Source organism: Marmota marmota, unplaced genomic scaffold (genome assembly GCF_001458135.2).
Source record: "Marmota marmota marmota unplaced genomic scaffold, marMar, whole genome shotgun sequence".
NCBI classification, from domain to species: domain Eukaryota; kingdom Metazoa; phylum Chordata; class Mammalia; order Rodentia; family Sciuridae; genus Marmota; species Marmota marmota.
In genome coordinates, this window is record NW_026000174.1 from 16410342 (window position 1) to 16433396 (window position 23055).

The 23055-nt window shown below is 37.2% G+C and overlaps 2 protein-coding genes and 1 pseudogene across 2 annotated transcripts in view; 1 reads left to right on the forward strand and 2 right to left on the reverse strand.

Annotated features, from left to right (window-relative positions):
* The window catches only part of Rrm1 (ribonucleotide reductase catalytic subunit M1), a 33093-nt gene extending 20284 nt beyond the window's left edge, over window positions 1-12809 (forward strand). Inside the window, exons 13-19 of the mRNA XM_015477529.2 lie at window positions 1883-2032; window positions 2214-2435; window positions 4678-4754; window positions 7691-7826; window positions 9311-9406; window positions 10429-10617; window positions 12187-12809. Of these exons, the coding sequence (XP_015333015.1) occupies window positions 1883-2032; window positions 2214-2435; window positions 4678-4754; window positions 7691-7826; window positions 9311-9406; window positions 10429-10617; window positions 12187-12375 (1059 nt within the window). The 3' untranslated portion in view covers window positions 12376-12809. The remainder of the gene's footprint in view (window positions 1-1882; window positions 2033-2213; window positions 2436-4677; window positions 4755-7690; window positions 7827-9310; window positions 9407-10428; window positions 10618-12186) is intronic.
* A 1118-nt stretch (window positions 12810-13927) lies between these two features.
* On the reverse strand, window positions 13928-14535 carry LOC107156948 (annotated as a pseudogene).
* A 5412-nt stretch (window positions 14536-19947) lies between these two features.
* LOC107160519 (olfactory receptor 52Z1P-like) lies at window positions 19948-20967 on the reverse strand. Its single transcript, XM_015507183.1, has one exon. It carries the CDS (start codon window positions 20965-20967, stop codon window positions 19948-19950), a length of 1020 nt encoding a protein of 339 aa, XP_015362669.1.
* Window positions 20968-23055: the final 2088 nt, after the last annotated feature.

Here is a 23055-nt window from a genome sequence, read left to right on the forward strand (position 1 = left end):
CACATGCCTGTAATCCGAGTGATTCAGGAGGATGAGGCAGGAGGATTGTAAGGTTGAGACCAGACTTGGCAATTTAGTGAGACCCTCTGCAAATTAGCAAGGCATCGTCTCAAAATTTTAAATAAATAAATAAATAAAATAGGACTGGGGAAAATTAGTACAGCTACTCTGGAAAGCAGTATGGAGATTGCTCAATAAACTAGGATTGGAACCACTACATGACCCAGCTCTTCCAGTGCTTGGTATATCCAAAAGAACTAAAATCAGCCTAGTGTGGTGATACCACTGTTTATAGCAGCACAGTTTACAATAGCCAAATTATGGATCAGCCCAGATCCCAGTCAAGAGATGAATGAATCAAGAAAATGTGATACGTATACACAGTGGAGTTTTAGTTAGCCATAAAGAAAAACGAAATGACATTTGCTGGTAAATGAATGGAAATGGAGAACATCATGCTAAGTGAAATAAGCCAGACTGAGAAAATCAAGGGTCAAATGTTTTCTTTTGTGTGTGGAAGCTAGATTAAAATAAGGGAAAGAGGGTGGGGGATTAGATACTATAAAAATAAAGGGAAGACCAGTAGAGTAGAAGAAAGAGAATGAGAGGGAGGGAGGAATGGGGAAGAAATATGGAATAAACAACAAAATCATGTTATATGAATAAATATATATATATATCTCAAAGGAATTTCTTTATGTATAGAAAGTACCAATCAAAAATAAGTAAAGAGTTGGGCATGGTGGTGCATGTCTAATCCCAGCAGCTCGGAAGACTGAGGCAGGAGGATCACAAGTTCAAGCCAGCCTTAGCAACTTAGCAAGGCCCTCAGCAACTCAGTGAGACTCTGTCTCTAAATAAAACATTTTAGAAAAGGGCTGGGGACATGGCTCATTGGTTAAGCACCCCTGTGTTCAATCCCTGGCACAAAATAAATAAATAAATAAATGAAGAAGGAAGTGAAAGGGAAATCAGTAGGGTAGAAGGGAAAGGTGGGTAATGGGGATTGAAATTATATTCCTTGCATGTATGATTCTGTCAGAATGTACCCAAATACTAAGTGTAATTAATGCTCTTTAAAAAAAAAAAAAAAGTTTGGGGAGGGTGTTCAGGACATAGCTCATTAGTATAGGTACTTTGGGTTAAATTCTCAGTACCCAGAAAAAAGAAAAAGTTACAATATCTGCCTGAAAAAGTAGCTCACTATCTAGTGTAATTTAGTAAGGGATTCATCTGGGGATCTTTTTCAAAATCCACAAATTTGGATCCTGTGTTGTCAGAATGTCAGTGAGGGTGAGATGGATGTGTGTTTTGAAAGAGCTTTCCACAGTAATGGAAAAGTTTGATATGTTGTAGCTTTTGAGCACTTGAAATAAAACTAGCACAACTGAGAATTGATTTTTTTGAGAGGGATCTCACTAAGTTGCTTAAGTCCTCACTAAGTTGTTGAGGCTGGTCTCAGAACTTGCAATCCAGCCTCTCAAGTTGATGGGATTACAAGCATGCACCACCTTTCCTGGCTTTTAATCTTTATTAACTAGCTACCATATTGATTGGATTATGCACATCTACTAAATACTGAGATAGGTATACAGAAAAAATTATAGCACAGTGTGATATATGCCTGGCTCTGTACTATGGAACATAGAATTCTCTTTTCATCTTATTTCACTGGTGTGTGTTACAACTCATATAGATGACTGTATATTCAAGAGATAGAATCAGTGGGATTTAGAAATGTACTGATGAATGATAGAGAAGTCCAAGATAAAAATTTAAAACTTTAATATTTGGGAGTGTTAGAAGCTAATGGTGGTATCATTGGCATAGAGAGAAGAAATAAAAATTGTGTAATTCTTGATTTCTTTTCTTTGCATTCCAGGTTGCAGTCTGTAACTTGGCTTCCTTGGCCCTGAATATGTATGTCACATCAGAACACACATATGACTTTAAGAAATTGGCTGAAGTCACTAAAGTTGTTGTGCGGAATTTGAATAAAATTATTGATATAAACTACTACCCTGTCCCAGAGGTATGAATATATTTTTTTTTGCTTATTATTAATAACCAAGGTAGAGGGAGTTTATCATGATCTGTAAGTCATAATTTAAATGTTAGAAATGAAGAGGAAACAACTGTTTTTGGTACAGAATGTTAGATTTTATGTTCAGTGATGTTTTCTCTTTTTCTTCTCTTAATCTGTTGGCACAAAGGCATACTTATCAAATAAACGCCATCGCCCTATTGGAATTGGGGTTCAGGGTCTGGCAGATGCTTTTATCCTGATGAGATACCCTTTTGAGAGTCCAGAGGCCCAGTTACTGAATAAGCAGATCTTTGAAACTATTTATTATGGAGCCCTGGAAGCCAGCTGTGACCTAGCAAAGGAGCATGGCCCATATGAAACCTATGAGGGTTCTCCAGTAAGCAAAGGAGTAAGTATGTGGATGGATTTTTCTTTTTCCTGTGAGTACATTTAATGGGCTGAATCATGACACCAAAAGATAGGTCCAAATTATAATTCCTAGAACCTGAATATATTCTTCACTGATTCCAAAAGGGTCTTTGCAGATGAGATTGAGGTTGTTGAGATGTGGGTCATTCTGGTTTATGGAGGTGGTCCCTAAATCTGATAATGGTTGTCTTGCAAGAAACAGAGAAAAGGGGGAAGCAACATGACCTTAGAGGTGGAGATTACAGTGATATAGACAGAAGCCCAGGAATACCACATTACTAGTTGATAGTAGAATTTAAATTCAAGTCTTATCCAAAATCATTATCTTATTTCCCAATTAACAGTAAATGAGCAAAGGGCTAATTTATATCTTAAAGTGCCAATGTTTAAAGATTGAATCCTGGCTCTACTACATATTAGATGCTGACAGTCAGAAACTAGAATAGGGAAGGGACAGACTCTCTGGAGTGAGTATGACCCTCCCAACTTGTTGATTTGGAGTTTCTGTCTTCCAGAAGCATGAAAAAAATAAATATTTGTTATTTTAAATTTATTTTTAGAGATAAAATGATCTACTTAATCATGAATAGTTTAGAAAGAAAAGCTGTTTCCAAAAATAACATGGATCAAAGTCAACATTTTATCTCAATTCATGCTTTTAATTCACCTTAGGATTCTTTTTTTGTTTTGTTTTTGAAAGACAATGAAATACAAATTTTAATTTAAAAATATAAAACAGATTGTTACGCTGTAAAGATAATTATCATTGCCATCCCTAGCCTAATACCTACAGTCTTTACTAAAATGTGAAATGTTTTTGATGACATCATTTTTTATTGTTCTCTTTAGTTACACATAACATTTAAGTTTATTTCGACATAATTATAAAAGCATCAAATATAATTTGTTCTGATTCAATCCCAGTGCTTCCTCTTTTTCTCCACTCTTTCCTCCCCCTGTTCTCTTCCCTCTACTAATCTTTCTGTTATTTACTTATAGCTCTCTCTCTTTTTTTTTTAAATTAGCATCTTGTGGATGTACAGGATGGTGAGATTCTCTGTGGTATATTCATATATGTACATAGGAAACTTAGGTCAGATTCTTTCCATTGTCTTTCTCTATCCCATCCCTCCTCCCTTATAGTTGGTTAATTATTATATCAGCTATAGAAAACTACAGTATTTTTGTCCTCCAGAGTAATAAGGATACTCTTCTAATCTCTTACATTTATAATTGGTTATTGCTAAAATGACTTAGAATATCTACAGGGATACTTACTGTGTTAGTTTTCTATTATTAATTTTAGTGGATTAAAACAATATACGTTCACTATATGGCAGTTTACAGGAGTCAGGAGTTCAGGGTTGGCTTAGATGACCTTCTTCTGTGGGTCTCATAAGTGTCCTTTTCCAAGCTCACCTGTGTTGGCAGAATTCAATTCTTTGTAGCTCTAGAAACTATGGCATCTTGCTTCTTGAAGACCAGTGGGAAAGACTGCCTCTCATTACACAAAAGACCTAGTCTAGTTCTTTTTATGAAGGCTTCTATCTGATAAGTCAGGTCCTCCCTTTTGTTTAAATCAAAATCAACTTATTTGAAATCTCAATTACAACTGTGGAAATCTTTCACCTTTGTCATGATCACAGGAGTGACATCCATTACCTTCTCAGATTCTGTTCATACTCAAGTGGAAATTAAATGTGGCCTCTGCAAAAGGGACTGGGAATTTGGGGAGCCATCTTAGAACTCTGCTTTCCACATTGCCTTTATTATCAATAGTGTGATTTTCTTCTCTGTAAAATTTTAGTTCCAGCATTTCTGTAGATATTTAGGAGGTAAAATGTATGGTTGTTTGAGAAGTGGTGTTTTTAGCTAAATAAACAGATCATGGCAATGAAGATAAGGTTAGAATAATACTGTTAATGTAAAGTGCATCTCAACAACATGCTTTTATGAATGTTGATTACCTGGCTTGTGGATATGATATGGGCTTTCTGAGAAGACTCAACAGGGATATGGAAAAGAGAAGACCTTAACCAGTTTTCTTAGCCTGCTTCTGATCAATATGACTACAAGGCAGTTTGTCCAGTTTTTTGGATCTTGTATTTCTTACACAGGCAGAGTAGAAAGCAGCATTTATGGTGGAAATGGCAGTTATTTGTTTTTGTTAGTTTTAAATTGCTTTAGAGTGACAATATAAACTTGGGTTGTTTATTCCTTAGATTCTTCAGTATGATATGTGGAATGTTACTCCCACAGACCTATGGGACTGGAAACTTCTCAAAGAGAAGATTGCAAAGTAAGTAAAAAGATGTAAAATTGCATTGGAATCAAGAGGACTTGGGTTTTTCTCACTCTTCAGAAGTTAAGTGTATCATTCTACTTCTAAAACTAATATTTTCTCCTCTTTTAAATGGGGCTAAAGTGAACTATCTCAGCCAATTTTTAGAAAAAAATTTAGCAAGAAAATGTATAGTAACCTGCAAGTTGTTTGGCATAGTGAAAGCATTTTAATACATGGTAGGTATTATTAGTTGATCTTGTTTTAGGGGCTTAACACTTATTTAGGTAATTCTTTTTCTCATTGAAGCTTTACTTTTTCGAATATGCCTGTTTGGTTTGGTTTGGTTACTAGGGATTGAGCTCCGGAACACTAAACCACTAAACCAAATACCTAGCCCTTTTTTGTATTTTACTTAGAAACAGTCTCACTCAGTTGCTTAGTGCCTCACTTTTGTTGAGGCTGGCTTTGAACTCACGATCTTCCTGTCTCAACCTCCCGAGCTGCTGGGATTATAGTTGTGTCCCATTGCGTCTATTTATTGCTTAACCACATTGGGTTTATAAATGGCTTTTCTTGGGGCTGGGGATGTGGCTCAAGCGGTAGCATGCTCGCCTGGTATGCGTGCGGCCCGGGTTCGATCCTCAGCACCACATACACACAAAGATGTTGTGTCTGCCGAAAATTAAACAATAAAAATAAATAAAAATTATTAAAAAAAATAAAAATAAATGGCTTTTCTTTGAATTGATTTTTATAGGAAAAAATTAGGAATTTTAGAAAAGCTTTTATAGAGTAATGTGTTAATGTGTATGAGAGAAAAAATTTTGAGTCTTTAGGGCTTGGGATAATTACTCATTAGTAGAGTCCTTATCCACCATATGCAAGGCCCTGATTTTAGTCTCCAGCACCAAATTTTGAGTCTTTGTAGGCCTTTTCACTGATGAGCTTAAGCAGTTTGTGGGCAAGCGAAACGTTTTGCTGAGTGAATAATAAAACAAATTGTTTTTGTTTTCTGTTATGATGAGTTAATGCAGATGCAAAGTGTTGAATGTTTGGAAAAGGAAGCTATAGCTTTAAAATATTCTTTTAAAAATTAATATTTGCTTTTAAATTGTCTTATTTAAATAACAAATGTTAGATAATTTAGAAAAAACATGTGGAAAGGGAGAAAAATGAAAATTATCCCAGTACCACTTCCCCAGGATACTTTTTTCGCCTTGGTAATTGTCATTGTTCATACTTTACTGTGAGTATGTGTACAGGTATATAGTACACACAAATTCAGCTTTTACAAAAAAGGACCTGAACTTCATTTTGTATTTGTTACTTTTTTAATTTTTCAAAACACTATGAGTTATTTTTTATATATATGACTTTAAATTTCAAAATTAATGTGAGTACACATTCATTAATTTTAATTAAGTTACAGAAATAAAAAAGTCAGAGCCCTTCTTTTGTCAACCACTTGTCCAACAAAACAAACAAAAATAACTTGCTTCTTTCGTAGGAAAATAACTTGCTCCTTTTGCCTTTGTTAATGATGTGCATTTTTCTAGACCGTTTTCAATATACTAATGGATAGGCTCGTGTACATGGACAGTTTTACCAAATGAATGTGATCAACTTGATATAGTCTGAGCCTTTGTGTGATATTTTATTTTGGGGGATCTTTATCTTTCAGTATGTGTAGATCTACCTAATGTTTTTAATGATTCTATGGTTTGGATACATCATGTATGGATTTTCCTGTCTATAGACAGATGGTATTGCTGTTTTATAAATGAGAAAGTAAAGACAGAGATAATTGGTGGTTTGCTTGATGACCACAACTGGAAAGTAACAGGATGAGATGAAAGTACAGCTCCAGCAGAATCTGAGACTCTATGCTAAGCACTGTATGAATATGTAGATACAGAATGTAGGAAAGACATGTTCTTTGTGTTAAAGAAACTTAAGACTAAGTAAGGTAAGACGTGTAATACAATGAATATGTAAAGGTAGTGGTCATAGAAAAGGTTTGCAGAGCAAACAGTTTTATTTGACACTGAAAAGTGTTACGGCTCTCTTAGATGGAGCTTTGGAGGATGAGGCTGGGGCTGTTTGAAGATTTCATAGTGTGTTACGTTATATAGTCTTCCTTAAATACTTTTTCAGGCATTGAATTAAAAAATGTTAAATCTTTAGTTTGTAATTAGTAAATCTTTAATTTGTAATTAGTAAAGGAAAGTCAGAAATACGCTTTGAGCATAACTTTTCCCCTTTCATAGAATATTGGAGAGTTGTGGTGATAGTGTCTGGTTTTGCCCACTTTTACATCTATGTATCCTGAGGGTTCTAATACAGTAATAAAACACACTTAAAAATACAGGGGAGGATTGAATGAATAAATGTACCTGAAGATAAGTGTAAAACTCTTGAATACTGATTTGAGTATTTCTTTGGGCAAGATAGTATATCAAGTGCTCTGATTCCTAAGTACCACAATGCAAGTAGCTTAAGTTACGACATGATAAGGATTGCCAACATTAAAAATTGTATGAGTTCTGTTAGGGGTCAGGTGTTAAGAAATGGATGAGTGCTGGGCATGGTGGTGCATGCCTGTAATCCCAGTGGCTCAGGAGACTGAGGCAGGAGAATCACAAGTTAGTGAAGCTCTAAGCAACTTAGTGAGACCCTGTCTCAAAGTGAAAAATAAAAAGAGCTGGGGATGTGGCTTAGTGGTTAAGTGTCCCCTGGGTTTAATCCCCAGTACAAAAAGAGAAAAGAAAGAAATGGATGATTTAACAGCATTGTCTGTACTATGGAACTGTATCTTTCAAAATTCAGCATGGGAGTTAAAGGCATGTACGATATTCCTCCCAGAATCTGCATATACTACAGTAATGTAAACAGCTGCCTTCCAGGCAGATTGTAGCTTTAGCACCAGCAACTAATAATCTCCTTTTCTTTAGGTATGGTGTAAGAAACAGTTTACTTATTGCCCCGATGCCTACTGCTTCAACTGCTCAGATCCTGGGGAATAATGAGTCCATTGAACCTTACACCAGCAATATCTATACTCGCAGAGTCTTGTCAGGAGAATTTCAGGTGAGAAATTCCCAACCAGATTTACAGGAAGATCTTCTAAAGGCTTAATATTGGGAGTAAATGCTCACTCACATTTAGTATGCCCCTTTTTCTTAGTTTGGGCAAAGCTTTGATACAGAGTATCATGTTCATCTCATATTGTTGAATGTTGTTTCAATACATCATAGGCATTTAAAAAAAATATTTTTAAATTGTTGATAGATCTTTATTTAATTTATTTATTTATATGTGGTGCTGAGAATCGAACCCAGTGCCTTACACATACCTGGTAAGTACACTACCACTGAGCCACAGCCATAGCCCCCATCATAGGCATTTAATAAATGCTATTCAAAGAATGAATGATGCGGCTAAGTATGAAAGTAACTTGATATTAGAGTTCACATGATTGTTAGTTATTTTTGATTATGGTGCTGTGTGCTACAATCTCAGGTACTTAAGTTGGGATACTAAAGATGTATATAAAAGTATTATTTAAGACTGTTTTTCAGACTTTGTTATTAATTAGAATTTCTGGTGGGTGGAACTAGGATTTTTTCTTTTTTTTTTTTTTTTTTTTAATTTCCAAATGTTTCTTACATGCAGCTAGGACTGAGAACCATAATTTGAAAGGGGTGTGTGTGTGAGAGAGAGAATTTCTACATATTCTGAAGTAAATTTTTTTAAGGTTTAGGGAGGATACATTTCTAATTTTTTAAACTTATTTATTATATTCTTAGAAAAAACAAAAAAGAATCAATCTATATAGATTGACCCAGCTTAGGCAATGTTAGTTCTTTTCACTTTTGCAAATGCCATATATATACATAAATTTAAAAATATATATATATATTTATATATATAATATTTTTTAGTTGAAGTTGGACACAATACCTTTATTTCATTTATTTATATGTGGTGTTGAGGGTCAAACCCAGGGCCTCGCACGTGCTAGGCAAGCAATGTACCGCTGAGTCACAACCCCAGCACCCCTGTATATATTTTTTTAACTAAAATTTTTTCAGCTTTATTGAGGTGTAATTGACAAAAATTGTATATATCCAAAGTGTACAATATGATGATTTGACATATGCATACATTGCATAATGATTACCATAATGTTTCTCAAGTTACAAATGTCAAGATCTTTTTTTTAACTTTATTTACTTTTTTTTTAAAAATATTTTTTTAGTTGTATGTGGCACAATACCTTTATTTTATTTATTTATTTTTATGTGGTGCCGAGGATCGAACCCAGCGCCTTGCACATGCTAGGCAAGTGCTCTGCTACTGAGCCACAACCACAGCCCAAATGTCAAGATCTTAAGGGAATATAGCTTTTATATAGTGGAATGGCCTCTCAATTTTGTGAAAAATTTAATTTACCAAGCCATCTAATGTTACATAATTCTTCAGTGATCTTACTTACTTTGAGTTGTAGGCCTGTGTTCTAATGTAGGTTCTGTCATTTATTTATTCACATTTTTTTCTGCTTTTTCATTCAGATTGTAAATCCTCATTTATTGAAAGATCTTACTGAGCGGGGTTTATGGAATGAAGAAATGAAAAACCAGATTATTGCATGCAATGGCTCTATTCAGGTATAGAATGAGAATGAAACATGCTCCTCAGGAGCTAGGATGAACACTTTGGTGCCTCTTCATTTATGCCAGACAATGGAGATGAGAAACGGCTACTTGTTGTGTTCATCTCTGTGTTGTGCTAGGGTTATACACACCTTTAAATAGCATGTATTCACATCTTTATCTTGTTTTTTTGTGCAATAATAGAAAGCAGAGGTTCTGAATTATTTGTATATAATTGGGAAACTTAAAATCCTGAAGTTTAGATCTCCTGTCCTATCATATAAATAAGAATATTTGGAAGTAGGAGCCAAGCATAAAGATTCTCTAGGTGATTCCAGAATGCCTCAAAATTTGGGGCTCACTAATAAAAAGTCTGAAATTAAGAAGGAGTTAAACTTAAAAAGAAGCATGATAGAGAATTGGTAGTACAAAAGGCATCAAATTGTGTTTGTAAACTAAATATTTACAGCTGAGCATCAAGAAATGTTTTTTGTGGAGAGAGGGCTCTGGCTAAACATTGGTATGTTTGGCACACATATAAAGAGTCCTATAACCCTTCTATTTTTAGTGACAGAATCTGTGTATTTTAACACAAATTAATTCTTGTCCAAAGATAACCTGATTTATTTAGACTCAAATTGGAGTTTGCAGATCCTTTGATCATGTTGCTGTGAGTTACAATTCTGAATATTTGTGTTTTTTGCAAAATTCAAGGGTCATTTAGTTCTGCTTAGCTCTGAATTTTCCTTTCTTAAAATGATGTTAGAATAATGAATGTTTTGGCCATAAACCAGTTAAAGATGAATGCTTAAATTACCACCACCAGATTGATATTTGGTTGGTTAATGGGGTTTTGTTGGATTTTCTAAAGAAGAGTTAAATGGTTTTGGCAAATTTGATGAAGATCATATCATATGATATAAGATGAATAGTAGGGTCAGAGTAGTCAGGAAGTCCAGACCCTTGCATTGTTATTCTGGTAGTCATACTGCTTTCTTTAACTGAAGTAGTACAAACATTTGGTTTCCTTTTTTCAGAACATACCAGAAATTCCTGATGACCTTAAGCAACTTTATAAGACTGTGTGGGAAATCTCTCAGAAAACTGTTCTCAAAATGGCAGCAGAGAGAGGTGCTTTCATCGATCAAAGCCAGTCTTTGAACATACATATTGCTGAGCCTAACTATGGCAAACTCACTAGTATGCACTTCTATGGCTGGAAGCAGGTTGGTAGAGGAAATCAAGGAGGACTTAATTGCCAACTTGGGATATTTGGGAATTGGAACAGTTTTATATTCTAGCCACTGACTGAATATTGCCACTTGGAAGTTTCACTTTTTATCCAGTGTGTTAAATCTAACCCATGTTTTTTTGTACCAGATCAAGCTCTTACTTTGGATTTTGTTTCAGTTAGGATTATTTCATTCTTAGATTTGAAAACTTGGAATTACTTATGGTCCTCCCTTCCTTGACTGTACATGCAGTTACTTAGGTTGGTTGTTCCTTTGTATTGCCTCTTGAATATCTTATTTCCTTTTCCACTGCCATTTTTCTTTTCTTTAATGTTTTTATTAGTGCATTATAGCTACACATAATAGGGGGGGTTCATTTTTGACACAATCATACATGATAATTTACTCCATTTTAGTCCCTAGTATTTCCTCTTTTCTTCCCTACCCTCACATTCCTTTTCCTCTATTCTAATGATTTTCCTTCTGTTTATTTACTGTTTTTCTTTTTGTAAATTGGTGCTTTATGGTTATACATAAAGGTAGAATTCACTGTAATGTATTCACGTATGTACATAGTGTCAGTTTCATTTGTCATTTTCATTCCACAATTCCTCCTTTTTCCATCTTTCCTTCTCCTTTAGTCCCCTTCCTCTATTCCACTGATCTCTCCTCTAGTTCTTTGAGATTCCTTACCCCTACCTCACCCCTGCTTTCCTCTTATTTTGCTCTGGCTTCCACATTTGAGAGAAAAAGTTCATCCTTGACTTTCTGAGACTGGCTTATTTTTCCTAGCATAATGTTCTCTACTTCTGTCTATTTCTAGCAAGTGCCATTATTTCATTCTTTATCTGCCATTATTCTTAACTGATCTCTGTGCTGTAGTATCTCTGTAGCAGTCCATTTTGTGCACTGTTAACATTTCTAAAGTAAAATTTTGCGTATGTCAATCCACTATTCAAAAATATCCATTGTTTCCCCACTTTATTTACATTGTAAAAGCTAAATTATTTCCCCCATTGCTAACTGTAAAGTCTTATGATTCTGGATGTATTCTTATTCCTTGGCAGTATGATAAGTATTTATATAGAATTATCAATTGGTTTTCTTATTTAACAGCATAGTAACTCTTATCGACTCTTATTGAATAGTTACTATGTGCTGGTGCTGGTGATACTGAATTGAATGTGGTGATCCTCATCCTCAGAGTTGTTAGAGTCTATTATATGAAGACATAATCTAGTCCTTAATTTAAGGCAGATATGTTGTATTGGGCACAGTTGGAAGTCATATACTTAAAAGTAAAAACAATTAAACAAAGAGGTAAACAATTACCCAAAGAGGTAAACATTTTAAGGGTGAAAGGAACAATAGCAGTCTGATTGTCTAATAAGCATTTGGGGGAGTACTTCATAGAGGAGATAGAATTGCAAGTTTAGTGAAGAGTTTGTCCTGGTTATAGGAATGTATTTTTAAATTTAAAACATTATTGTTTAATTGATAGACATGTAGGAATGTATTTTAAACATTAATCTTTCCTAATAGTTGTATGTACTTCCCTTGCAGGGTTTGAAAACTGGGATGTATTACTTAAGGACAAGACCTGCAGCTAATCCTATTCAGTTTACTCTAAATAAGGAGAAGCTAAAAGATAAGGAAAAGGTATCAAAAGAGGAAGAAGAGAAGGAGAGGAACACAGCAGCCATGGTGTGCTCTTTGGAGAACAAAGATGAGTGCCTCATGTGTGGATCCTGAGAAAAGGCTTAGAAGAGACCAGCACGTCTTCCATAACCAAACTACTTGAGCATAGATAGGTGTAGTGGGTTTGCTTGAGATGTTAAGGCTTTGCTGGACCTTATTGCAACAAAAGTGTAATTGATTTAAAGTACTTTTTCTATATACTATTAAGATAATGATCTTTTAAAATATTGCTGTGTTGGGACCAGAGTAGAGGTTTTAGGAATGAGAAAGAAGTCATCTTGGAAATAGGAAGTGATTTAGTGAGGTTTTGTCACCCCTCTAGAGCACTCCTTTTCTGATGATCTCCATGTGTTTAAAGAGACTTAGTTTTGCTGCTTTCAGTGGTGGGTTCCTAAAAGCAAAACTGAGTGATGACCCACCAAAAGTGCTGATAGGACCTTTATCTAGATGAGGTCCATTCTGAAATAAAGATAAACATTTCTAAGTGATTGTGTGAGGTTAATTTATTTATTTATTTTCATACAAAAGTCAAGTCTGAAAAAACATTTTCTGTTCTTTGCAAGTCTAGGGAGGAGACTTTAAGACAAGTATATTCAATATAGAATTCTAATGTTAGTATATTCCTCCCCCCATGGTAAAATACACATGACATAAAATTTACCATATTGTTCATTTTAAAATGTACATTTCAGTGCCATTTTGTACACTCCTAATGTTGTGAGACTGTCAGTACTACTTATTTCTAGGACTTTGTCATCACTCCAAACTCTGTACCAATAAAAACAATAACTCCTCTTTCTCCCCTCCCCCTCAGTTTCTGGTAACCTCTGTTCTACTCTATGTTTCCATGTCTGTCCTGGGTTCCTCATATACATGTAATATGTTATTTGTCCTTTTGTATTTAGCTTATTCACTTAGCATAATATTTTCAATGTTCATCCATGTTGTAATTTGTATCAGAATTTCATTCCTTTTAAAGGCTGAATATATATATAACATTCATAATAATAATAATTCATAAAAATATATATTTGTATATATAATACCCCCCACACACATATATGTATATGTGTATGTATGTGTGTATATATATATATATATGCACGTACACACAATGAATTTTATACTAACATACATTTATATACACACATTGAGGAGCTGAATAGTATTTCTTTTTGTTTGTGTGTGTAGATAAGTAGATATTTTCTTAATTCATTATCCATTGATGAACATTTGGATTGTTTTCTCCTTTTTTAACTTTGAGTAGTTACCAAAATTTGCCATAGTAGCTATGATGTTTTGTGTTTATTTTTTTATTTTTAAATATTTATTTATTTTTTTAGTTATCGGCGGACACAACATCTTTGTTTGTATGTGGTGTTGAGGATTGAACCCCGGCCGCACGCATGCCAGGCGAGCGCGCTACCGCTTGAGCCACATCCCCAGCCCAATGTTTTATGTTTATGCCAACAATATGCAAGGGGTCCATTTTCTCTACATTCTCATCTATACTTGTTAATTTTTTATATACATATAATTTATTTATTTTATGGTACCAAGTTTCTTTATTCAAAGGAATGGTACAATTAAAGAAATTAATGGGTGTTTTGGTGCAACTTATAGGACAGTTAAATGTAACTCCAAAATGCGTACACTGCCTTGGTGACCAGGGAAGTCTCTGTGACTATAATGAAGTCAGCCTAAGGCTTAGTTCTTGATATCACTATCTCCCAGGGTAAGTGTGCCAAAGAGATATTCTGCCATGCCAGATTCCAGGGCGCCTACCTTGTACAAGTTGATTACATGATCACCCAATTCTTTTATGTATTTTACCTGCTCATTTAGGTAATGAGTCTCAAGTCACACTAGTGGGGGGGCATTTTTGTCAATAGCAGTTCAGTAGTGACTGATTTACTTTTTTCTAAGTATAACATGTATTCTGTTGCATTTAGCTTCCTTTCTCCATCATCACAGTATGGTTTCTTGATATCCTGAGAGAAAATTTGGCCATCTCATTGGTTCTGCAGCTTCGGTTTTTCAGCATGTTCCTTCTCATGAGATTGGTGAAGAAAGTATTTGGTAGTTCTTCAAAGCCATATCATCATGGTCAAAGTAGTAGATATTGGAGGCTTAGTGCTCCATGTGGATCTGGAGGTTGATAGCAGCCTCTTGGTGATAGTTCTGGTGCCTCTGAAAAGAGGGTGTGGTCATCATGTTGGGTAGCTGAGGAGAGGCATGGCTCTTTGAGTGGAAGCCTGGGGTGTCTAAGAGTGCTGTGAAGTGCTGCTGACTCTGAGCAGCTGTTGGGATGGGGATCTGGTAGGGTTGGGATCAACCACCAGGTTCTATCCAAGTACTGTTGAAGTAGGAGAGCATAGTAACTTCTCAGTGAAGCATGACTCTTAATTTTTCATATTTTTTTATAATAGCCACTCTAATAGCTTTTCATTATAATATATCTTAGCATAGGTCTCTGAGTTTATCCTTTTTTGGGATTTTGTGGGCTTTTGGGATTTATACATTCATGTTTTCCATTAAATTTGTGAAGTTTTTGGCCATTTTATCTTCATATAATCTTTCTGCCCTTTTCCTTCTTATGGGATTCTCATAATTCATGTATTGGGTCATCTGATGTTGGCTCTCAGGTTGCTTTAGGCTCTGTTCAATTTTCTTTATTTTGTTCTCTTTCTACTCCTCAGACTCAGTAATTTCAGTTGTTCTATCTTTAAGCTTGCTGATTATCCTTCCTGCAAATCTATTAAATCTCTCTAGTGAATTTTTCCTTTTAGTTATTGTACCTTTCAGCTCCAGAATTAGATTTTTTTTTTTTAGTCATTCTTATGTCGGTTGATAGTCTGGTTTTCTTAGTCGTTGTTTTCCTGATTTCCTTTACTTATTTGTCCATGTTTTCCTTTAGTTTTTTTGAGTAGTTGTTTTATGTCTTTGTTCAGTAAGTCCAATGTCTTTGCTTCCTTAGGGATAGTTTCTGTCAATTGATCTTATTCCTTGAATGTTTTTCTGCTTCTTTGTATGCCTTGTGTATTGTTGAAAATTGAGAATGTGACAATTATAATGAAGTAATTCTGGAAATCAGATTCTCCTCCTCCAGGGTTTGCTATTGTGGTATTTTGTTTGTTGATGTTGAAGATTGTAGCATTCTGTTTTTGAAACTCTTCTGAATTATTTTTGCAGGGATCATTCATTATCATGTATATAGAGGTCTATTTCTTTAGCATATGTTCAGTTAGTGTTTGGATAAAGACTTCATGAACTTCTAGAGCTCTCAGTCTTTGCAAAATGGCCCTGTGCTGGGGCACTTCTTCTGCACTTGGGTTGGCTTAGGATCTGCGCCTAGGGATCTGTGGTGGTTAATTTTGTCAACTGGCTAGAGCATAGTACCCAGATAATTGATCAAACACCAGTTTAATTGTTGCTGTGAAAATATTTTTTAGATGAGATTAACCTTTAAATTGATAAGAGTTTGAGTAAAGCTGAATACCCTTCATTATGTAGGTGACTTACTTATTAATCAGTTGGAGACCTTAAGAAAAACAAAAGACTGAGGTCCCAGAAGAAGGACTTGTGCCTCTGGGCTGTCTTTGGACTCAAGCCGCAGCATCAGCCTCTTTCTGAATCTTTATCTATGTAGACATATATATAGATATAGATATACACACATATCCTTTGGGTTGTTTCTTTGAAGAGCCCTGATTAATACAGATTGATTTTAGGGGAACCAGTCATTTAGAATTGTTCTGGAGGAACAGACTCTTAAGAATGAGTTTTCTGGGGCTGGGGATGTGGCTCAAGCGGTAGCGAGCGGGAGCGTGCTGCCCGGGTTCGATCCTCAGCACCACATACAAACAAAGATGTTGTGTCCGCTGAAAACTAAAAAAATAAACATTAAAAAATTCTAAAAAAAAAATAAAAGCTTATTTAAAAAAAAAATGAGTTTTCTGAATTGGTTCTGGGGTTTCTGAAATTGATTCTTTAATCTGATTTGATTTAAAGGACCTAAAAATTTTATTTAAAGAAGCAAAGAGAGCACTGATAGTCCGTGGTATGATGTGACAATAGAGATAAACAAAGTACAACCATTGGATACTTAAAGGCAAGGCCTTGAGTGACCATATATGTGACCTTCAAACATTTTTCTCAAATTAGTATAAGATGATTAGCTGTTTGCTTCAAATTTTACTGGAAAAAAATAGGAAAAGGATGAGCTCCGGGTTTTGAAGTTCCAGCTCAGTTGGTGCATGAGTGACCTGAAAAATGGTTAAGTCTTCCCCGAAAGAAACCTATTTTCTGTAGCTGCAGAGTTGAGATTGCTGAAAATCAGACTCAGAATCTTACCCTGTGAGTGGTTGAATTGCAAAGTTTATTTCCTAACCTGATAGGGTATTTACTGTCAAAGTGAGGACATTGTTTGGGAGTGAATGGAATCCTAAAAATTGAAATGGCAACATATGGGGAAATCCTGATGAAGTTAGGAACACTGAAGCCCTATATTCTGATGATATTTTGTTGTTGTTGTTGTTGCCACCCTATCTAAGGAGCTTAAATCTGCTTTGAGGAAACTCTTGACCTCATAATGGGTCTGGTGAGGTCCCCCAAACCATCCTGTGTTATTTCTCCACTTCTGGAATGCAGAACTGGAATAGACCTGCTCAGCAACTGACAGAATCCCCATGTTGGTTCTCTGATCTGAGTGAGAAAAGCCAAGTGTAATAGTGCGAAAAGCCAAGTGTAAGCCACTAAGAAAAGAGTAAACCAAAATTGTTGCATTCCTGGAAGGATGGCAGAGAATAGAGGCACCACTGACATAAACTATTCAGGAGAGGTGATTCCCACCCCGTCCTCATCCAACTCACCCCCTTAGGCTGCATAGAAATCATCTTGGAAAATGACAATGGATTATTGTCACGTCAGGGAGTTTGAGGAGGTCTCTGCAGAGGCAGAGAGACTACTTGGACCTTCCAGGCTCTTGACATGCCACAGAAAGAAACTTAAGGACACATCAGGTTTTAACAAAGAAGAAGAGTTTTATTAGTGAAAAGTGAAGATACACATTCTCAGAGCAGAATGTGAGCAAGGAGTGCTTTGGGGATCCTCAGCTCATCTTCTAAAGGATGAGTATAGGAAGTTAAGTGGGAACACCATCAGTCTGGTGAACTCAGTTCTTTGATCATAAATCAAAAGATGTTTATAGTGGGCTGGTCTTCCAAGATCTTAAGGTTGGCATTGTCTTCTTTCTAGATAACTTTTAGAATGCACCGATAATATAGGTTTCTGAAAATACATCTCCCTTTGGTTTTCCTAATCTAAGAATAATTGTGTGAGCTAACTGCACTTAATACTTTAATCAAAATGAGGCAGTTTTCATAGATGAGTGAATTTAAATGAGTTAAATTGTAGTTGTCTCAGAAATTTGGGTATGACAGACCCTGAGGAAAAAACAGATCTGGTAAGTTAAGTCTGATTATAGGGCTTTTAGATTTACAACTAGTCTTTTTCTTTCCTTTGGTCTCCTTTCTACTTATCTTTATTTCTTCTCTTACCTCATTATCATAAGCTTATTTGGGGTGTGATTCCAAGTAGATATGGTTTCTATGCTTGAACAAATCATCATATCCTTCGGTAACCTGGTATGCAGCTATTGATTGGGCAAATGCTTTTTTCTCCATGCCCCTTAGTAAAACCACCATCTTGCTTTTAGCTTGCAAAGCTAGCAACATACCTTCATTGCCCCACTTTAAGAGTATTATCAACTCACTAGCCCTATCTCATAATTTAGTTAACACAGGATTTTGATCAGCTTTGCCATCCATAAGACATTGCACCAGTCCAATGTATTGATGACATGTTGATTGGAACTTGTGAGTGACAACTCCAGACTTATTGGTAAGAGAGTTACATTTCAAAAGGATAGGGAATAAATCTCATCAGAGTTTAGGGGCTTTCTGCATCAGCAAATTTTCTAGTGGAATAAAGCATGTTGAGATATTGCTTCTAAGGTAAAGAATAAATTGTTGCACATGATCCTTCCCACAACCAAGAAAGAGATATAACACCTGGTGAGCCTCCTTGAAATTTTGAGGCAAAAATATCCTCCTTTCACTGAACTACTCTAGGTTGTTTACCAAGTGACCTGAAAAGCTTCTAGTTTTGAATGAGGCCCAGAACAGGAGAGGGCTCTGCCACAGGTCTGGTCTGTTGTGCAAGCTGCTCTGTTATTTGGGCCATATGATTCAGCAGATCTGATGATGATTGAAGTGACAGTGGCAGATGGAGATGTTGCTTGGGGATTTGGGCTTCTACAGGTAAATCACAGCTAAAGCCCTTAGGATTTTTGAGCAAAGCTCTGCCATCCTCTGGATATCTACTTTTCTTTTTTTGTTTTTGTTTTGATATTGAGGTTTAAACACAGGGGGCACTTTATCACTGAGCTATATTCCCAGCCCTTTTAATTTTTTATTTTGAGACAGGATTTTACTAAGTTGTTAAAGCTGGCCTGGAACCTGGCATCCTTCCTCAGCCTAGAATTACATAATGTGCCACCACATCTGGCTGTATTCTCCTTTTGAGAAACAGCTTTTGACTAGCTACTGAGCCAAAGTAGAGACTAGACACTTAATTGTAGGTGACCAAATTACTATGTGTCTGAAATGTGAATCATGCCCAATGATAGTGGTATATACAAGTGGTACATACAAGATCAAGGCTCAAGCAGTCACTGAAAGCACAAGTTAGTTACATGAGGTGGCTGAAATACTCATGTTACCAGCTCCTGCCTACTATATGCCTTCTCTCTCCCAGACTATACTTATGGCCTCATGGGGAATTCACTAATGATCATTTGAGAGAGGAAGAAAAAAAAATGCCTGGTTCACAGATGTCTCTGTGCAATGTGTAGGCACCACAGCCTCTTTTTGGGACATCCCTGAAGGAGACTCTTCAATAGATGGATGACAGGGAGCCATGGAAGTCTTTTAAGCAAGGGAGTTATATTATTTTTATTTTCAATTTTGAGATAAGGTGTCATTATGTTGCTCATCCTGGCCCTGAACTCCTGAGATCAAGTGAGCCTCTTGCTTTAATCTCCTGAGGAGCTACCGAGTAACTTTTAGATAGATCACACTGGCTGCCATGGGGAGAATGGCCTGACCTGGGTCAGACTCAGGTCTCGATCTAGTCTGGTCCTGGGGTTACACTTGGGCTTTAGGGAAGGAACTTGTCTGAGGCCTCAGGTCATCCTTGAGGCCTTAAGAGTTTTGACTTGGATGTTTGGCTCAGTTTGAGCTCCCCAGGGTAGAGTCTGCTCTGGTCTATGTATCAGACTGGGACCAAGAGGAGATCTGGTCTGAGTATCTTTTGGACTGGGGACCCTGGGCATGAACTGAACTGCAAAATAGACTCTACTGTCATGTGTAACTAAAAAGAACATCATCATCATCATCATCAACAACAAAAATATTCTAAGAATTTAACAAGCCACGGTTTACCAACAATGGGCCAGCTGTTGAATCTGAAATCTGCTCAGGAAATTCCAGTTTGTCTCTGAGTACTGCCTGTTTATCTCTTGTTTCTGAGGTCACAGTCCCAATTCCCCAAGTTGATGAAGTTCTCTTACCCTGGCAATTCCCTCTCCACTCTGGTGTTCTGCAACCTCTTTGGCTTCTCTCCAGCCTCCTGAGGTGATTCTTTTCCACAGAGCATCTTTTCTATATGTTGCCGGATCTCCTTAGTCCTCATCCCATAAATGAGAGGATTCAAGACTCCTGGGAGCAGCAAGTATACAGCACTAAGTAGATTTTGAACATCCTGAGACACAGTCTTGGCCACTCTGAATACAATGGAAGTGGAGAGACCAGAGAGGTAGATGGTGAGGATGACCAGTAAGTGGGAGCCACATGTGTGCAAGGCCTTGGCCCGGGCTCCCCTAGAAGAGATCCGAAGAGCAACATAGATGATGCGGGTGTAGGAGGTTCCCAGCAGAACAAGATCAAAGATCACGGTGACCAACCGCATAGCCAACCCCAACCGGTTGTTGAAGGTCAAGTCTCCACAAGCTATCCTCAGCAGTGCGATGTACTCACATGTGAAGTGTTGAATCACTGCCGTCCGGCAGAATTGAGCTCTTGCAGTTAGCACCACCAAGGGCACTGCCACTCCCAGGCTCCGTGTCAGGGCGAAAATGGCCAGCACACCCAGCAGGTGGGAAGTCATCAGGTCAATATAGCGGAGTGGGTAGCAGATAGCCATGTAGCGGTCCAGGGCCATGGCTAGCAGGAGATTGTAGTCCAGAAGGAGGGTGAAGTAGATAAAGAACATCTGGCTCAGGCAGCCACGGAGTGATATGGGGTTAGCATAGTGCACAAAGCCTTCCAACATTTTAGGCATCACAGCTGTGGCAGCACAAATGTTGATAGCCAGGAGCAGAGCAATGAGCACATACATGGGCTGATGCAGATTCCGCTGGGCCACCACAGTGTGGATGACCAGGGCATTGGTAGAGATGATGGTCACATAGAGGAAGGTAAAAGGCAGGACCAGGAGGGGCCGCCACTCCTGCAGTCTGGGGAAACCTACCAGGAAGAAGTTGGTGTAGGAGATGTTGAAGATGCTGGTATTTCCATCCTCATCCATTAGTTTCAGCCCTGGGCTGGTACCAGGAGTGTGGAATAGAGACTGTTAGAACAAAATGATAATGGAAGAAAGTCTAATTCTATTTTAGGACCTGAGGATTTTGTGATGAAAAGCTCTCTCTTTATGTATGTGCATCTATTTCTTTGGGCTACAGGCAGGTATAGTACCAGGTGTTGTGGAAACTACACAGATGGACAAGGCATTCCTTGTCCTCAAGGAGCTCTTGGTCTTCTGTGTGTGAAATGTAAATTCACAAGATACTTGTCTATCTGTGATGTTTGAGGCATTTGATTGTTGAATAAAAGGTTAGGAGGAAAAGTAGATGTGGTATATGATGGGGAGAAAATAGTGATGGCTAGAGGTAAAACAAGAAAGGTTGAAGAAAAGAAACTCTTTATTAGGAGGAAGAGAAAGAATATGAAGAATCTGTGATCTAAGGAGACTGGGAGGACTAGGCAGGGCTCACTGGGGAGGGAGGAACCAGCCAGGAATAATGGCCTCACTTGTGCTCTTGGGCATACTATGCCCAGGATAGAAGGAAGTGGCCAAGAAAGACTTCTAGTCAGCAGCAGGCTATAGGGACTGGTCATTTCCTCAGCCCCTCTAGACGGCTACAGCACCTCCTGCCTGGCCTTGTCCCCAGTGTTATAAAGGATGATTTTACTTTTCTTTCAGAAGGTGAGTTTGTGGAGGGCAGGAGTAGCAACATGCCTCTGGAGTGCTCATGGAGCTCCAAGCTCAGAGCCACCATAGAGACACAGAATTTGCTGGAGCTTTGCTTGTTAGTGAAAGAGAATAGGTAAAAGATGGAGAAAGCTAAACATGTAATTGGGTTTTAGAGCAGTAATTTCAATGCAATGACCAGATTTTTGTATAATTAAGGGAATACATACTAAGATACACTATTCAGTAATGTGCCTGCTCACTTTTTCTTAAGAAGCACAATTTGGTGGTGTTGGTGATAGATGTGATCATAAAAAGAACTAACATTGGGCTGGGGTTGTGGCTCAGTGGTAGAGCGCTTGCCTAGCATGTGTGAGGCCCTGGGTTCAATCCTCAGCACCACATAAAAATAAATAAATAAAATAAAGGTTAATAAAAAAAAAGAACTCACACACGATATACAAAGAATAGTAAACCCTCGTTGAAACACATATCAGGAAGTTCTCTAAATGCTTATATATATATTGACTTCAAAAAATATCTTGTTCATTTTACCAGTGAGGAAACTGAGACCCAGAGAGATTAAGTGACACAACTAGTAAATGGCAGAGCTGGATGTGAACCCAGGCAATAACTCTCCAGACTCTATTCTTTTAACAACTAGAGGATGACCAACTCAACCTGGTTTGCCTGGAACTTTCAGGGTTTTAGTTCTGAAGTCTGGGGTCCCAGGAAACATTCAGGAAAACTAGGCAGCCATCATTTTGCTATTACTAATACTACCTACCCAGCAGATCAGCAAAGCTTCATAAATTGTGGAGGAGTTAGGAGATGTTTTTGTTCCTTTTTATAGGTTTAAAGTCTTAGTGAAATCAGTGTTTGTGTGGGTATTACTACACCCATCCTCTGAATACTCAGAAGAAAAAGAGGTGTATCTGTAAATTCATACTGCAGGGAGAACTCAGAAAGAAATGGATTTGAAATTCCAAAGCCATCCCTGGAATGTCTTTCTGACAAATCCTCGGGCATTGCCTTAGACAGCACAACACAGACTTTGGGAAATGTACTGTTGTTGAGGTTGGGTGAGGGCCAGACAACCCTTGTAGGGAGGTGGTAAAAACCCTTGTAGCCAAGGTTTATAAAGAATTCAATGGAGGAGAGTGGAATTGAAGAGTGAGGTTAGAGGTGGTACCTGTTAGGGTAAAAAGATGAGGAGAAAATGCAACCCAGAAGATGCTCAGGGTCCCATACTCTTCCTCCTCAAATGTGACCAGAGGGTTTTCATCCTTAAGGGAAAGAAACTGACTCAGGCTGTCCATGAATCTCTTAACTTGGACAAGATTACACGGTCTCTGTTGTATGAAATGTAATTTGCTCTCCTGTTTTGTGTCTTGGGATTCCCCTAGTAGATTCCTTAAGGAGCTG

Coding starts and splice junctions, on each gene's coding strand:
- LOC107160519 (XM_015507183.1), bottom strand. CDS start 20,967: ATGGATGAGGATGGAAATACCAGCATCTTCAACATCTCCTACACCAAC.